General features: G+C 62.0%; 1 protein-coding gene and 1 long non-coding RNA gene across 2 annotated transcripts; one reads left to right on the top strand and one right to left on the bottom strand.

The window, feature by feature from the left end:
* Positions 1-42: 42 nt before the first annotated feature.
* Positions 43-10942, bottom strand: RIMS3 (regulating synaptic membrane exocytosis 3). Its single transcript, XM_065697461.1, has 7 exons — positions 10908-10942; positions 2623-2868; positions 1316-1457; positions 1112-1224; positions 875-976; positions 615-754; positions 43-396 (listed from the first exon to the last, which is right to left on the bottom strand). Exons 2-7 carry the CDS (start codon positions 2843-2845, stop codon positions 184-186), a joined length of 933 nt encoding a protein of 310 aa, XP_065553533.1. The 5' UTR covers positions 2846-2868; positions 10908-10942; the 3' UTR covers positions 43-183.
* On the top strand, positions 6128-10797 carry LOC136023220 (uncharacterized). The gene is made up of 3 exons (XR_010616529.1): positions 6128-6316; positions 8282-9982; positions 10212-10797. It is a non-coding gene; the product is annotated as an uncharacterized LOC136023220 (long non-coding RNA).
* Positions 10943-14269: the final 3327 nt, after the last annotated feature.

Raw genomic sequence — 14269 nt, 5'->3', positions numbered from 1 at the left:
TCCCCCTGCCTCAAAGCGCTCGGCCCTCGGCCCTCTCCGACATCCCGGGATGTGCTCAGGGAGGAGCGTGTGGAGAGCAGGGAGGGAGGGTGGAAAAGAGAGAAGGAAAAAGGGTGGGGGAGGACCAGGATATTTACAGCATCCAGTGACAGTCCTGGGGCAGGGGCTCCCTTCCCCTCCCTCCTACGGGCAGGAGGGGCTGGTGGTGCTCTCCAGGGAGGACTGGGAGAGGCGGCGCGTCAGGGGACCGATGCTGGGGTCGGCCAGCGAGGAGGTGGGGAAGAGTTTGTACCAGCCCGTGACCGCGCTGGAGAGATCCAGCTCCTCCAGGATGATCTGCGCCATCCCCATGAAGCACTTGTGGTCCATGCGCCCGTAATCTCCCCAGACGATCACCTGTGGGGCAGAGAAGGCGTTGGGGGCACTGCCCTGCTCAGCGGGTGGGGATTCTGAGGAAAACTTGGCAAACTCAGCATGTCCAACCAGAAAGGACCGGCCGTGATGGGAGCAGGGAGGCTGAAGGACAGCAATGAGGATGCGGGGTTCCTACGCCCTGCCCTTGCCCCTATAATCCCCCCCTGTCCCCAGGGAGCTGTGTGTGGGGAGGTCATCACCTGCAGGACTTTGCCCTGGGGGCCCTCCTCGAAGAGCAGAGGCTGCTGGTAAGAGGGGTCGCAGGTCTTCTTCACCACCTTGGTCTTCTTCTTGGCCAGGCAGATGCCGTTCTCCAGCAGGTAAACCTTTACGTAGGTGGCTGCGTTGGGAAACGGGTGAGAAACACCAGCTGGGAGCAGGCTCCGGCGTGGTCCCAGCACAGATCCCGTCCCCATCATTCCCCCTCCATCCCGCACCCACTCCCTTCCCAGCCACCTACCAGGGATGGACTTGGAGCCCATCTTCGGGATAAGTCCCCTCGCCTGGATCACCTCCACCTCCAGCTGCCCGTTGCGGTCAGCCATGCCAACGTGGACATCGCCTAGGAGGAGGGACAGGATGCACTCAGCACCCGCCCCAGTGGTCACATCCCACCGGCCACTTTGCTCCCCCTCACTGGAGCATCCTCATGCACTGCCCAGCTCCATGGGGCCGGATTTGGGACCCCTTGGCTCACCCATGGGCGGCGTGGCCAGTGTCTGCCGTCCCACCAGCTGGCCCGGCCCCAGCCCATCCAGGAAGTCACTGAACTGGCTCTCGGCGCCCAGCCGGGTCGTGGGGAAGATGAACCTGTGCCAGGGAGAGCAGAGGGATTCATGGAGCGTCGGGCGGCCGGGGCTGCAGCGGGATCCCCAGCCCCTGTCGCCCCGCGGTGCCTTACGTGCCGTCGGAGCTGTTGCTGTTGGTGCTGCCGTCGGTGGACTCCCGGCTGCCCTGCCGGGTGATCCTGGTCCTCATCTCCACCGCGATGCCGGTCTCCGTGCTCCTCCGGATGTTGCTGCGCAGCTTTTTGGGACCACCCTCTGGAATCAAGGCAGGGGTGAGCCCGGGCAGCGCCGGCTGCACCCAGACCCATCAAAGCAGGCACAAGAACCGGAGCGCTGTGTAGGGCCAGAGCATCCCCGTGTGCTGCTCCCTGGTACAGCCCACTGCAGCTCACCGCCGGGCCCCCGGCATCCCATCAACGAGTGCCCAAGTCCCTGTGCCGGTGGGGACGGGCACCCCCAGTGCCACAAGCAGGCACGGCCCCAGCACTGATGTCTCCCTTTCTCCCGCAGCCACATTGTCCCCACCGCCGCATGTCCCACGCGGTGGCAGATGGCAGGAGGAGGAGTGTGGCACGAGCATCCCCCGGCACCACCGGCAGCCCCGCTCCTGCCGTCTGAGCCTGTGTGTGCCGGTGCCGCGGTGCTCGGGGGCAGTCGGGTTTGTCCCCCACATCCAGGGCTGCCCTCATGGAAGCGTTTTTCTGGTCCTGGGAGCCCCCCCAGAGTGGGTGCTGCTCCCCGGGGTACCCGCAGCAGGGGCCCCCCGGCTCTGCCCTCCCCAGGTCCTGCCCGGCTCCATCACTTCTTGCTTGGGTTTTGGGGATAATGGTACCCCTTCAGAAGCACCTTGGATGCGCAGGGCTGGAGGGCTCCAGATTTTACCTCCTCTCTTTATAGGACATTTCCCAAATCACAGAATGCCAACAAGAGGGGGAATAACAAAGCAGTAGAGGAAAAGCCTGCACTAAAATGAGCTTTCGCTTCCCGCGCCCTTTAAAAAGCTATTTTAAGCATTGCAATGTTTCCCAGAGCCAGGCTGTTTGACAAGTCCTGTCTCCGAGATCCCTCCGTGCCCGTGGCCAGGAATGGCTCTTACAGGGAGGGGGGGGAGCTGAGGCCAGACCAGACAACGTCCCCACCTCAGGTCTGCAAATGGTTTTGGCACTGGAGAAGTGCTGGCGTGCCAGGGAACGGGTTCCGACGGGCAAGTTTAGGTGCCTTCATCAGACACAGAGCGTGCAAGTGTCTACACACCGTGTAGATGATGCCCTCGGTGCCATGGGGTAGCGGTGGCCTTGGCAGTGCTGGGGCAAGGGTTGGACTTGACCTTAAAGGTCCTTCCAGCCCAGTTGGTTCCATGGTGGCTCTGGGCAGCCGGGACTGTGCCAGGGGCTGAAGGGGGCCGGGGGGCAGCGCTCACCGGTCTGGTTCAGCTGCAGCGTGCTCTTGCTCCACTGGGACAGCCCCACGATGGCCACCATCTTGGCGCCGAGGCTGGAGCGCCGCTTCTTGCTGGCGGTGCCGGCGGTGCTGGCGTCGGCGCTGCCACGCGCGCTCTTCTCAGTGCTGTACATCTCGCCACTGATGCTGGAGCTGCGCACCACGCTCCTGCCCGCGCCGGCGGCCGCATCCCCGTTGAACATGGTCAGCCACTGGCAGGGATCAGCTGCGGGGGAGGCAGGGGGGACAAAGCCATGGAATTCCGGCATCGCGACCCATTGGGACCTTTTTTCCCCACCCATGGATGCAGGAACCCCCATCAGGCCATGATGCCCAGTGGGCAGAGGGAGGAGGGGACCCTGAGGCTTGGGTACAGCCAGACCTCCTGCGGCTGCTGCCTTCCCTTCGCCATGAATATTTAAACTCCAGCGGGATGGGAGCATCCATCTTCTGAAGAAAGGTGAATTATTAACTCCAGGCCAAGTGAAGCCACTTTGTGATAATGGATGGAGGCAGCGTCTGGAAAAACATTTCTCTTTCAAGAGAGATGGCTGCGAATGCAGGGATGAGTGATGGGAAGGGGGAGCAGGGCAAGGAGGGGGCTTCTGCTGCCCCTTGCCACCCGGAAAAGGAGCTTCACAGGAGCACAGCCCCTGAGGGGAGCCGTGGGCTCAGCTCCAGCGCTGCCGAGCTCATGGATTTATCAGTTACGGGAGGGATGTATCAGGGGCAATGAGGAACCAGTCATTACCACCACTGATGGGCTCCCAGAGAGCAGCACCCAGCCCACGTCTCCCTCCTGGTTGGTGTTTTCCCTCCCTCTCTGCCCAGGCTCCCTCAGGCGCCGCTTCCACTCCTCATCCCCGTTGGTGCTCGGCGCTGAGCGGGACCCCGGCTCGATCCGGTGGGATTTGGGGTGCCTCCAGCAGCAGCAGCACACGCTCCCCTCCTGTACACACGTTCCATTTGCTGCCGAACAAGCCCTTCCCCGAGGGTTTAGGCCCTTTGGATAAAGCCGTTGGTGAGGGGCAAGCACCCGCTTGGAGCCATCCCACACAGCGTGTGCCCACGGCAAGCGGCACAGGCAAGAGCGGCCAGCAGCACTTGTCCTGTGCTCAGCGCCTGCTCAAGGAAGATCCAGGACCTTTGGGATGAGCATTTTCTGATGCCAAGGGCCACTCTGAGGCCCCTCCGGGCTCCAAACCCGCTGCAGCCACTCACAAGGGGGGATTTTCTCTTCGGGAGCTCCTGCTGCAGGGAACGGATCCCACCCGCTGCCCCAGGCACAGCTCAGCACTCCCCATGTCCCACGCCGCTTCCCTACCCCGTGCCTCAGTTTCCCCACCTGCAAGCCCTGCGTTAGACAGTGCCTAAGGAAACACCCATCCCTTTGCATGGGGCCCGGCGGGCGCAGCGCCCGGCTCAGGCCTCCCCACGCGGCGTTCCAGCGAGGAAAGCTGCGGCACATCCCAGCCCCGGCCAGGAAACACAAAGGGCTCCTGGTGCTGTTTTCCCCTCTGGCGCTTCAGCTGCCAGGAGAGCACCGGGCTCTGGTGGAAGCAAATTAGATGAGGAGAGCGGAGCGCTAATGGGATCATCTCCAATGCATCACACGCACGGATAAGCCACCGCAAAGGATGCGGCCCGCACGCTCCTCAGCCCACAGGATGCTCTTGCCCATGCCCATGGTTTTAGCGCGTATTCTCCCTCCACAACCTGCTGCTGGTGGGCGCAGGATGGGGAGATCAGGGAGGTGCCCAGCGCTCGCTGCCGGGATGAGCTTGGCCAAGACCGAGCCCAAGCGCCAGAGCCCGCGGCTCCCACCACGGAGCCGGCCTCGGCACCGCAACAGCATTCCCGGCTGGCACGGCCATTCCGGGGCTGCCCCTGCCCCCGCAGCGGGTGGAGGATCCAGGGAACCCACCCGCTCCCCACCACCCCGGCTCTCGGTTTTATTTATCTCTACACTGCACAGCACCGGGATTCTCGGCGCGACCGCGCTGCTCGTCCCCTCCTTCCCCACCGCGGACACGCATCCCGAGCCACCACCAGCGCTTACCGGCACCGCGCACCGTCCTCCCGGGACACGGCCCCGAGCACCGCGGCCCCCAGCGAGCCGGCCGGGATGGGGGTGGGATGCACAGAGCCGCCGGGAACACCCGGGAGCGCTGTCATGGCTGTAGCAGCCCCCCCTGCCCGCAGCCAGCGCCTGGCGCCGGGGCACACCCGGCAGCAAAACGTGCTCCCTGTTGCATTCCAGCCGCTGCTGCGGCCCCGAGCCCCGGGAGGCGGCCGGGGCTGGACCCTGCCCTCCCCGCACCGGCACCCGAAGGCAAAGGGGAGGGAGGCACCTTACCGCCCTGCGGCCGCGCGGGAGGAGCGGGCAGCGCTGTCCCCGCCGAGGCTCAGCTCCAGAACCCATCCCCGGCCGGAGACGGAGGTGACGGGGCTGGTTAATCTTTAAAGGGTTCCGGAGAGCGGGGCTGTGCCGCTGCTTCAGCATCTCCAGCATCTCCATGGTTACATCCCTGACCCAGTTCTCCTCCCGGCCCCAAGCACGGGCAGAGGGGTCCAGCGGGGTGGGATGCGCCTCGGCCGGGCTGGGGACATCCCTGTGCTGGGCTTTGGGTGCCCAATGACCCTGCTGGGTCCCTCGGACTGGACAAGACGGACCTGCCAGGCGATGGTGGGGCTGGGAAAAGTGGGCAGCAAGACACAGAGGGTTGGGGATCACAGGGGACCCCAGGGAGCAGATGGGGCTGTACAGCCCCACTGCTGGTGCATCCCAGTGACTGGAGGGCCTCTGGGGCTGCATGGGGTGAGGAACAATGCAGGGCTGTAAGGGAGCCCCGAATATCCCACCGAAATAGACATGAGGGGCAAAGTATTGATGGTAAAGCTGGAGACCTGTTGGAACAAGTCCAGGGGAGGCCATGAGGATGCTCAGGGGCTGGAGCACCTCCCATATGGAGCCAGGCTGAGAACACTGGGGCTGTTCAGCCTGGAGAAGAAAAGCTGCGTGGAGACCTCAGAGCAGCTTCCAGTGTCTGAAGGGGGCTACAAGGATGCTGGGGATGGACTCTTCGTCAGGGACTGCAGTGACAGGACAAGGGGTGATGGGTTCAAACTGAAACAGGGGAAGGCTGGAGATAAAGCAGAAGCTCTTCCCTGTGAGGGTGCTGAGGCGCTGGCACAGGGTGCCCAGAGAAGCTGTGGCTGCCCCATCCCTGGCAGTGCTCAAGGCCAGGTTGGACACAGGGGCTTGGAGCAAGCTGCTCCAGTGGAAGGGGTCCCTGCCTGTGGCAGGGGTTGGAGCTGGAGGAGCTTTAAGGTCCCTTCAACCCAAACCAGGCTGGGATTCTATAAAAAATTGGGTGTTTTGGCAAAGACCCTGGGGAAGGAGGGAGGAGCCCACACACAGGTGGGCTGAGGAGGAGGAGGAGGAGGAGGGAGGTGATAAATGAGAACGGTGGGGCTGGCTGAGCTGGTGGCTTGCAGGTGAAGGGGGCAGAGGGGATTTGGGAGCTCTCTGCTCCCTCAAAGCCCTCCACGTCGGTGTCCCCAGGCAGAGCTGGGGTCTGAAAGCCCCAGCAGTGGGGCAGGAGCTCCCCTTGCCCCTGGGCAGCCTCCAGCAGGGAGGGAGAGCACCGCAATGCTGCTGGCATCTGGAGAAGGTAGGACCTAAAATCACCGGTTTCGGGGGAAGAAAAGCTCCCTATGGCTGCTGCTGTGGGACCTGCCAGTCCTGAGCAAGCAGCAGCACCATTCACAGGCATGTTCTGCTCCTCCATATTAGCAAGTAAAGCAAAGGGTTATTTCCCTAAAAGTACTTAATGCTCATTAATTGCTCCAGGTTTGATAGGCAGCTGCTCATAGAGATTTAATTGCCCAGCAAGAGGTATGAATCAGGGCACGTGAGCTGAGAACTTGCAACTCCAGCTACTGGAGTTGAGCATCTCATTGCTCAGGCAGGTTATAGCAGTGATTCTGGCTGACGCTTGCTGCAGACACAGCACTAAGGCTCCTGCAAGACCTCTGTGGAAAGGATGGATCCAAATGGGCTCCATCTGTAGGAAAAGTGGAGCTTAGCGGTGTGAGGCGGCTGGAGGACATCCACTGGTGTGGGAAGTGCTGCTGTGGATGAAGAGCTTGGTTCCCCCCCATAGACCTCTGGTGCGATGTAGTGACAGGGGCTGATGCTGTGGCCTGTGGGTGTCCCTAAGGGCTGAGAGATGGCTTCATGGAGAGCAGCTTTTCCAGCAACGCAAGCAATGCATCACCTCTCTTCCAGGATAAGCAGTGGGATGGTGCTCCTCAAGCCCAGGAGCAGGTCAGGTCTGAGCAGCCTTTCTGCTGCGGCTGCTCTCCCCTGCACTGCTCCTGGGCATAGGATGGACTGGGAGCATCACTGGGACCCAGTGCAAGGACCACCGGAGCTGCAGCCCTGGGTGGGGGTCTCCAGCACCTCGATGCCCCAGAAGAATCAACCGTCCTGTGCAGGAGCCCTCCTCATCCCTACTGTGTCCAGGCACACCTTGGCCATGGTAACTCATTGCCACCCCCACTCCAGCTGCAGTGATGCTCCTGGCTCCATCCGGGAGCACCGGGACAGGGAACCGAGTCCCTCCAGGCGGGACAGGCAGGAACACGGCATCTTCCTGCACCCACCTCGTGGCCATCTTTCACTGGGTGGGAGGAGGGATGTGGGAGCTGGGGGCACCCACGTGCCCCTGCCTGGTGGCCTCATCTTGGGGCCTCTGAGACACCCGTGACTATGTCCCTGACACGGTCCCTTTCCCTGTGTGACGTCTGCTGACCGGTTAATTCAGATCTGCACCGAATCCCATCGTTTCCAAGGCAACGTAAAAGCATCAGAGGATCAAAAGCCACCAAGCAAAAGCTGCGGCGAGGGACTGGCAGCTCTGCTGGGTCACCTGCCTGGCAACAAGGGCTCATAGCACTGAGGCAAGCACCAGCACGTCCCTGGTGGTCCAGCCCCATCCCGCAGGCTCGTGGCAGGGACAGGCTCCTGCAGGGCAGAGCTCGGTGCCTCTGTGTTGGCTGCACCCTGGTGCTGGTTCTGGCCACGATGGGCAGCCTGGGAGGAAGCAGAACGTTGCTGGGGACGTGCTCGAGCAGGCGCGTGTCCACCACCAGCCGCAGCCTTGGGTAGCGCGATGCTGCAGGCGTGCGGCCCCGAGAACTGGGCCACTTCCATGGGGAGGCAGCGGGGACGTAGGAAACCAGCCCAGGGCCATTGGTGGCCCCTAGGATGGACCAGGGATGGGATCTTCGGGGCTCAGGCCCGTGCCTGCCCTGCACTGCCACGCTGGGGCCGGTGTGGCTGTCCCCGGCACGGAGGGGCTGTGGGAAGGAGCTCTTCCCGTTTCCCAGCAGCCGCTGCCTTCCCGGCTGCACGGCTCCAAGCTCTGCAATGCAGCTCACACAGCTTGTCTGCGTGTGTGAATCCCATCAATATTGCATGGAGCTGCTTCCTCCAGGGGAAGGGCTGCTGTCAGCTCCCGCTTTCCACTGCTCCTACCAGCATCCTCCTCTTGGAGAGAGCATCTGATCTCCTTTCACCAGCCCCCCTCTTTCCCTCCCCTTTCTGCACCTGCAAATCTCTCTTTGCCTTTCAGGGGTTGAGAGCTCTGGGGTCCCTCTGGGGTCACATCAAGGCACTGTGGTCACTGGAGCCTGCCCGCAGCAGAGGTGCTCAACGCTGCAGGCACCCAGGACCTGCAGCTCCAGGATAGGTGACTGAAACCACCAACACCCTCCATCTCCCCAGCCTCATGTCCATCACAGGATGATGAATGTGGCCCCATCACAGCTTGGTGCCAGCAGCCCTGACTCTGCCTGACCAGGTCTGATTGCCCTGCCCAGCACACATCCAGCCGCAGGTCCCAGCTTGTTCCCAGTGGGAGCCAGGGTGGACCAGGCTGTTTGCAGAAAAAGTTGCTTTTTAAATGCTAAGACAGCACTATTCCAGCAAAGCCTCTTAAGGGATCAGCAGAAAACTTGCTGTGGGAAGGCTTCTGTGAGCCAGAGCGATGCCAAGAGACAGCAGGAGCCTGGCACTGCCTCTGGCAGGAGCAGCACCGGCACCCACATCCCTGGCAGAGCAGCAGGATGGGATGATGGGACCCTGGAGCGCATCACTTGCCACCCAACAACTAAAATAGGTGCAAGTCCCCACTTGCAGGCTGAGGACTCCAGCTCTGGAGTCCGTTTGCCTGCGGGAAGGGTGAGGAGCCGGGAGGCTCCCACCATGGTCCAGCACTGGGAGCCGTGGGGCCTGGCAGGCAGCGAGCACAGTGGCAGCAGGGCTGTCAATCCTGCACGGAAGCACTTTCAAGTCATTACTACAGGAGCCTGTTTCCTCTATTTGAAGTGCTGTGACAAAACATTCGGAGTGAGCTGAAATGGATGCGAGGAGACGGTGCCACATGACCTGGGCTTCACAGCAGGAAAATGAGGCATTTTCCTAACTTTAAATTGTCTCTTGCATCAATGTGATGCTTCCTGTAGGCTGTACTGCAGTGAGAGCAGCCGGGAGCCCGTGGAGCGCCTGGTGGCATCGGTTGGCTCAGCTTGAGGGGCAGCAGAACCTGCAGGAGGACGAAACTGGACTATGTGGGGAAGCTGGGGGGGGTTTTGCCCTTTGCCTTGGGATGCAAGGAGCCATGGAAGAAGCAGACCAAGATGCCGTGATCTCATCATCCTCTGTCCATGTCCCATAAAGGTTATTGTGACCAGAGCTGTGAGGATGGGGCTGAAAATGGGGATTAAACAAGAGCCTGGGAGTGCTGTGACTGCAGAGAGGAGCAACTGGGCCATGGGAGGTGGCAGGAGTTTGCCCTCACAAAGGGTGCTGGAGCAGGTACAACGCTCTTCAGGAGAGATGTGAGCACAGCACAAGGGCTGGCTTCCAAGGGGTGCTGATGTCGGGAGGAACAGGCACACGTCCGAGCTGGGGCTGGACGAGAGGCGCGGGAGCAGCCACTGCCGGGCTGGGGCACTGTTTGGGCAGGCAGCCCCATGTCCCATAGCGCAGAGATGGCCCCGCACTGGGTTTGTGCCACAAGCAAAGCCCATCCCCGTGCCGTGGCCCTGGAGGTCCCGCAGGCTCCTGCTCTCAGCACACTAAGGCAATAAGCAGCACAGCCCCACGGGATGTTGCGTGTGCACCGAGTGATGCAATTCAGCCCAGGGCCAAGGGCTTTGCTCAGCCTCCAAAGGCCGCTCGCTATCCTGCCTGGACCCCCAGGAGCAGGCACTGGCCACCACAGAGCCTGGCACAGCCATCACTTCCCACGGGGACACCTCTGCAGCTCAACGTGAGCACCCACGAGTGGCCGTGGCTTTAGGGACCGTTGTGGCTGGCCAGGCCCATCCGCATCCCAGTGCTTCCCTATGGCTGCAATAAGTGATGCCCACGTTGCTCTCAGTCTTCTTCCCACCCACTGTAATAGCCCCGGCCGTAGTAAGCAGGGAGCAGCGCAGCCCTTCTGCCCATACCAGGGCATCGTTTCCTCCTCACCAGTTCTGTCCTGGATTTCCCTGCAGCACCTGCCCAAAGCACCATGGATCATGGATCAAGCCGAGCCAAAGCTGTGTCCGAAGCACCGGATGGGGAGGTGAGTGTGGGCTGCTCGGTGCCACTCACCCAAAGCAGGACCCCCCCATTTCACCAGTCCCGACCCCCGGTTCCCCAGCGTGCACGGGATGGGGTTGACGTCAACGGGCTTTCAGCGGGGATGATGGATGGCACGGGAAAGAGCTCCCGTTCCCTAGCCGCTGCCTGGGAATCGCTGCCCCTAGCCGGGACCCGGCCCCGGCAGCACCTAACCGGGGAGCCCTTGGGGACTGGGGGAGTGCAGCCGCAGCCCCCACGCTTGCAGTGCAGCGATGGTCTGGGGGTGCTCACGTCCCGGCTGCAGCCTGGGGAGTGTTTTAGGGGTCCCGGCTGCACCCTGCCCGCAGCCGTGGGGCGCGGCGGAAGCACCGGGGCTGTCCCACCGGGGGTCGGGTGCCCTCGCCGCCCCCCGCCCCCCCCCCCCCCCCCCCCGATCCCCGGCGCTCCCATCCCGCTCCTCCCGGCACCGCATCCGCGACGGCGTCCCCGGAATCGCCTCCCGCCCGCTCCCGGGGGATGCTCCGGGGCAGGTGCGGCCCCGCTCCCGGCCGGACCCAGCCAGTGCCGCGGCCGCGCCGGGCTCCGGGAGCGCCGACCCCGCTCCGCCGCCGCGGGCACTCACTCACCGCTGCCGCCGCCGCCGCCGCCCGTGCCCGCTCCTCCCCTCGGCCCCGGCGGGCTGCTGGGAGCGGCGGGCGGGGGAGCCCCGGGCCCGGCCCCGACGGGCGGCGGCGGAGAGGGGCCGGCGTCTCCCCGAGAGCGCGGCCCGGGGCTGCCGGCGCCCCCGAGCGCTGCCGCCTGCACCCGGTCCCGCAGGGGCACACCGGGAGCTGCCAGCTCGACCCCAAAGCCGCGGTCCGGACGCTGCAGCCATCAATGGATCCCGAGGGCTGGCGGCTGCAGCCTGCACCTGCCAGGCGCATCCCAGAGCCTCCAGCTTCACCCTGCGCCCATCAAACGGACACCGAGAGCTGCACCTCACACCCATGGGCCAGACCCCAGGAGCCGGCCGGACACTGCACCCATCAGCTGGACTCCAAGAGCTGCCACCCCGGCCCTTCTCCCACCGACTGGACCCAAGAGCTACTGGCCAGACCCAAGGCTCATCACCTGGCCCCCAAGGCTGCCCACAGGGCAGCGGGAGCCTCCAGCCAGGCCTGAAGCGCTGCCACCGGTCCCTGCTCAGCGCCTGCTCCTTTGGGAACACAGGAATCTCCCGCCTCCAGTCCCTTCTGCTGCCACCGGAGCAGAGTGTGGCCCTGCCCGTGGGGGACAGAGCCCTTCTTGCGCCCTGGCTCCTTCTGAAGAAGGAAGTGGGAGCAGAGGCAGCCCCAGTTCCTGCGCTGCCCTTGGACTCACCTTGGCTCCCCGCACACAAACACTCATTTCCCTCTCAGCAGCATCTCTTCACTCGTGGTAAATTCCTCCAGCGCTTTCCCTGTCTTGCCTCTGAGGCTGACATGGAGCCACGTGCTGGGAGGAAACCCTCCTTCACTGCCTTTAACTCTGTCCCTCCCTAAACCAGCTCTGGGCTTGGATTCCCCAGCAGTGGGCTCCCATCCTCACCGTGCTGGGGGCCCACCCGTGCAGGGAACCACCCGGCCCCAGTGGGCAGAGCCCCCGTGGTGGGGTCAGGGCCTGGGCTGATCGGGGGCAGTGTCCCCAGGGCGGGTTGGTGAGCTGGGTGCCCAATGGGCACCCACAGTGCAAAGAAGATGAGAAGGGGAATTCCAGCTGTGGGAAGGGAAGGGATCACCGGGGAGCGCCGGGATGCGGCAGGTCCCGGTGCTGGGCACGGGAAAGCTGGATAGAGAGCAGGAATAGCTGAAAGAACTAAATATGGAAACTTGGATAAAACCTCGCTGAAGTAGGGAGATGGTTTCCTAACAGAAGTCAAAGCATATAAACAAAGTCAGGAGGAGAGAGGTTGTCTGAGGGGCCTTCGGAGGAATGGCTAGGAAAAGCAGCTGAAAATATCTTGGTAGCGGAGGCTGGTTCATCAGAGCAAACTTCCAGCTCTGTGGGGAAAGTGTCAGTCCTGGGAACAGGCTATCTGGGGGCAAGAGATAGCGAAACGTGTCTCAGGAGGGGGAAGTGTTTCCTGTTAATGCATCATTTTCAACTGCCACATTCTGCTGATAAAACATGAATAATAATGAAATAATAATAAAAACGACAATAATGAAACAAGAATGACAAAATTTTCAGTTCAATCGGTAGAGAACTTTCTGACCGGCTCTGGGTCTCGGCTTCACTTGGCAGGTTGCTCCAGGATCCCTCACTGACCTCCCACTGGGAGGGACTGGGTGGCTTGAGCTGATCCCCTGGGATGGACAGAAGCCCCAGACTTGGTCTTGTGCTGGGATCCCATCTCTGATGTCTCTGAACCCATCAAGGAACTCCGCTCTGCTCTGTCAGCTCCTCACCACTTTCTCCTTCATGTCTTGGGTTTGTGCTGGCGAAAGGGAAGTGGTTTAATGCGATTACCCCAGTAAAGCCCCACATAAGAGGATTGATGGTGCTGCGGTGCTACCGGCAGCACGTGGCACAGGGGTGAGTGTGCTGGCTGTGGGTGCAAGCCCGGCCGTCACAGGCACCCCAAACCCTGCTGTCCCTGCAGGGGTGATCCTGGGATTCTGCAGACCTCATGGGCCAGCATCTGCCCATGCTGTGGTGGCTGCTTGTCCCGGTGAGATGTGGATGGGATGGGCAGCAGAACACACCGAGGAGGAGGAAGAAGTGCCCAGGGGTCTAGGGTGGTCCCAGAGATCTGGGCTGGGTGTTCGGGGGGAGAGGGCTGCACCTCAAGCAGGGTTATGGAGAGAGGATGCTTTATGCTGGGGCTGGGTAAACATAATGTGTTTGGCAGAGGTTTCTCCAGGTCTCTCCTGCCTGGGAAACCCTGCTGCAGTGGGGCTGCGCAAGCTGCACTGAATCCCATTCCTGGGAGCTGCATCCGCTCCCTGCTGCCAGCACAATGCAGGTGCTTTCCTGGGAATGGGTCCCCAGTTGGAGCTGGGCTGGGATGAACGGGGAGTACAACAGATATTTGGGGGCTCTAGAGAAGGCAAAAACTAGCAGGCCTCAAAATCTGACTCTTAATAACCTCTTTTTACCCCAGAATCCACAAAGCAGCATGTCCATAAACCGTTCATACCCAGGTTTTTCTTTTTGACACTTTTCTTTGCCCCAAAGCAACAGCTTGGTTGGGATGAGTCCAGGGATCTGCTGTAACCGGAGTCCCAGGGACAGGATGGGCTTGAGCCAAGGAGGAGGGGGGTCAGGCACATCCCCTCTGCTCTGAGAGTCAAACAACGTCAACTCTTCCGCAAGCAGCCCTGGGGCGCAGCCAGCTCAGCTCCGCAGGGATTTCCTCAGCAGGTACCAGATGCTGATGAAGTGCAAATCAACAAACCACGAACAAACCTGTGCAAGCTCTGATAGAGCAGAGAGGAAAAGTGCTTTTCTTTCCCCGCTTTCTTGTTTTCCTTGGCTCCTCCCCGTTCCGGGCAGGCTGACACAGAGCCCTCTGTGCTTGAGGATGGCTGTGACCCTGCTTGGGGAAGCCGAGCGGCTCCAGACAATGCATCGCTGCAGCCGAGAGCACAGGTGGGGGACAGGGAGATCACAGCGCGGAGCAGCGGCACACAGCGGGATTCAGCGGGAGGAGAGGGGGGGAATTGTGCAGGAACCCCTCGAGCAGGGCCTGGATCCTGCAGGAGTCAGAGCTGAGGGTTTCACAGCTGCGGCCAGCAGCGGAGTCAGCAGCAGTGCCGGGTAACTGATTTAGAAATGAGTCATTCTGAAGAGGGGCCTCGCGTATCATCGCCCTGGAACAGCACCACCACGACCAGGCTGGCTCTGAAACGGTGAGAATTAGCATTGAAAACAACATCCCAGCTTCAGCACAGCTTTTATTTCTGTTGGCTGCCTTGCAAGTGCCCTGAGATCATAAAGTTGCAAGACTTTGGATAAAACTGCAGGCCTT

Source organism: Lathamus discolor, chromosome 18 (genome assembly GCF_037157495.1).
Source record: "Lathamus discolor isolate bLatDis1 chromosome 18, bLatDis1.hap1, whole genome shotgun sequence".
In the NCBI taxonomy this organism is placed as follows: Eukaryota; Metazoa; Chordata; class Aves; order Psittaciformes; family Psittacidae; genus Lathamus; species Lathamus discolor.
This window is presented reverse-complemented; position numbering and strand designations above follow the sequence as displayed.

Coding starts and splice junctions, on each gene's coding strand:
- RIMS3 (XM_065697461.1), bottom strand. CDS start 2,845: ATGTTCAACGGGGATGCGGCCGCCGGCGCGGGCAGGAGCGTGGTGCGC. Junction 1,458..2,622: donor GCTGCAGCTGAACCAGACCG/GTGAGCGCTGCC, acceptor CCTTGATTCCAG/AGGGTGGTCCCAAAAAGCTG. Junction 755..874: donor GGGCTCCAAGTCCATCCCTG/GTAGGTGGCTGG, acceptor TTCCCAACGCAG/CCACCTACGTAAAGGTTTAC.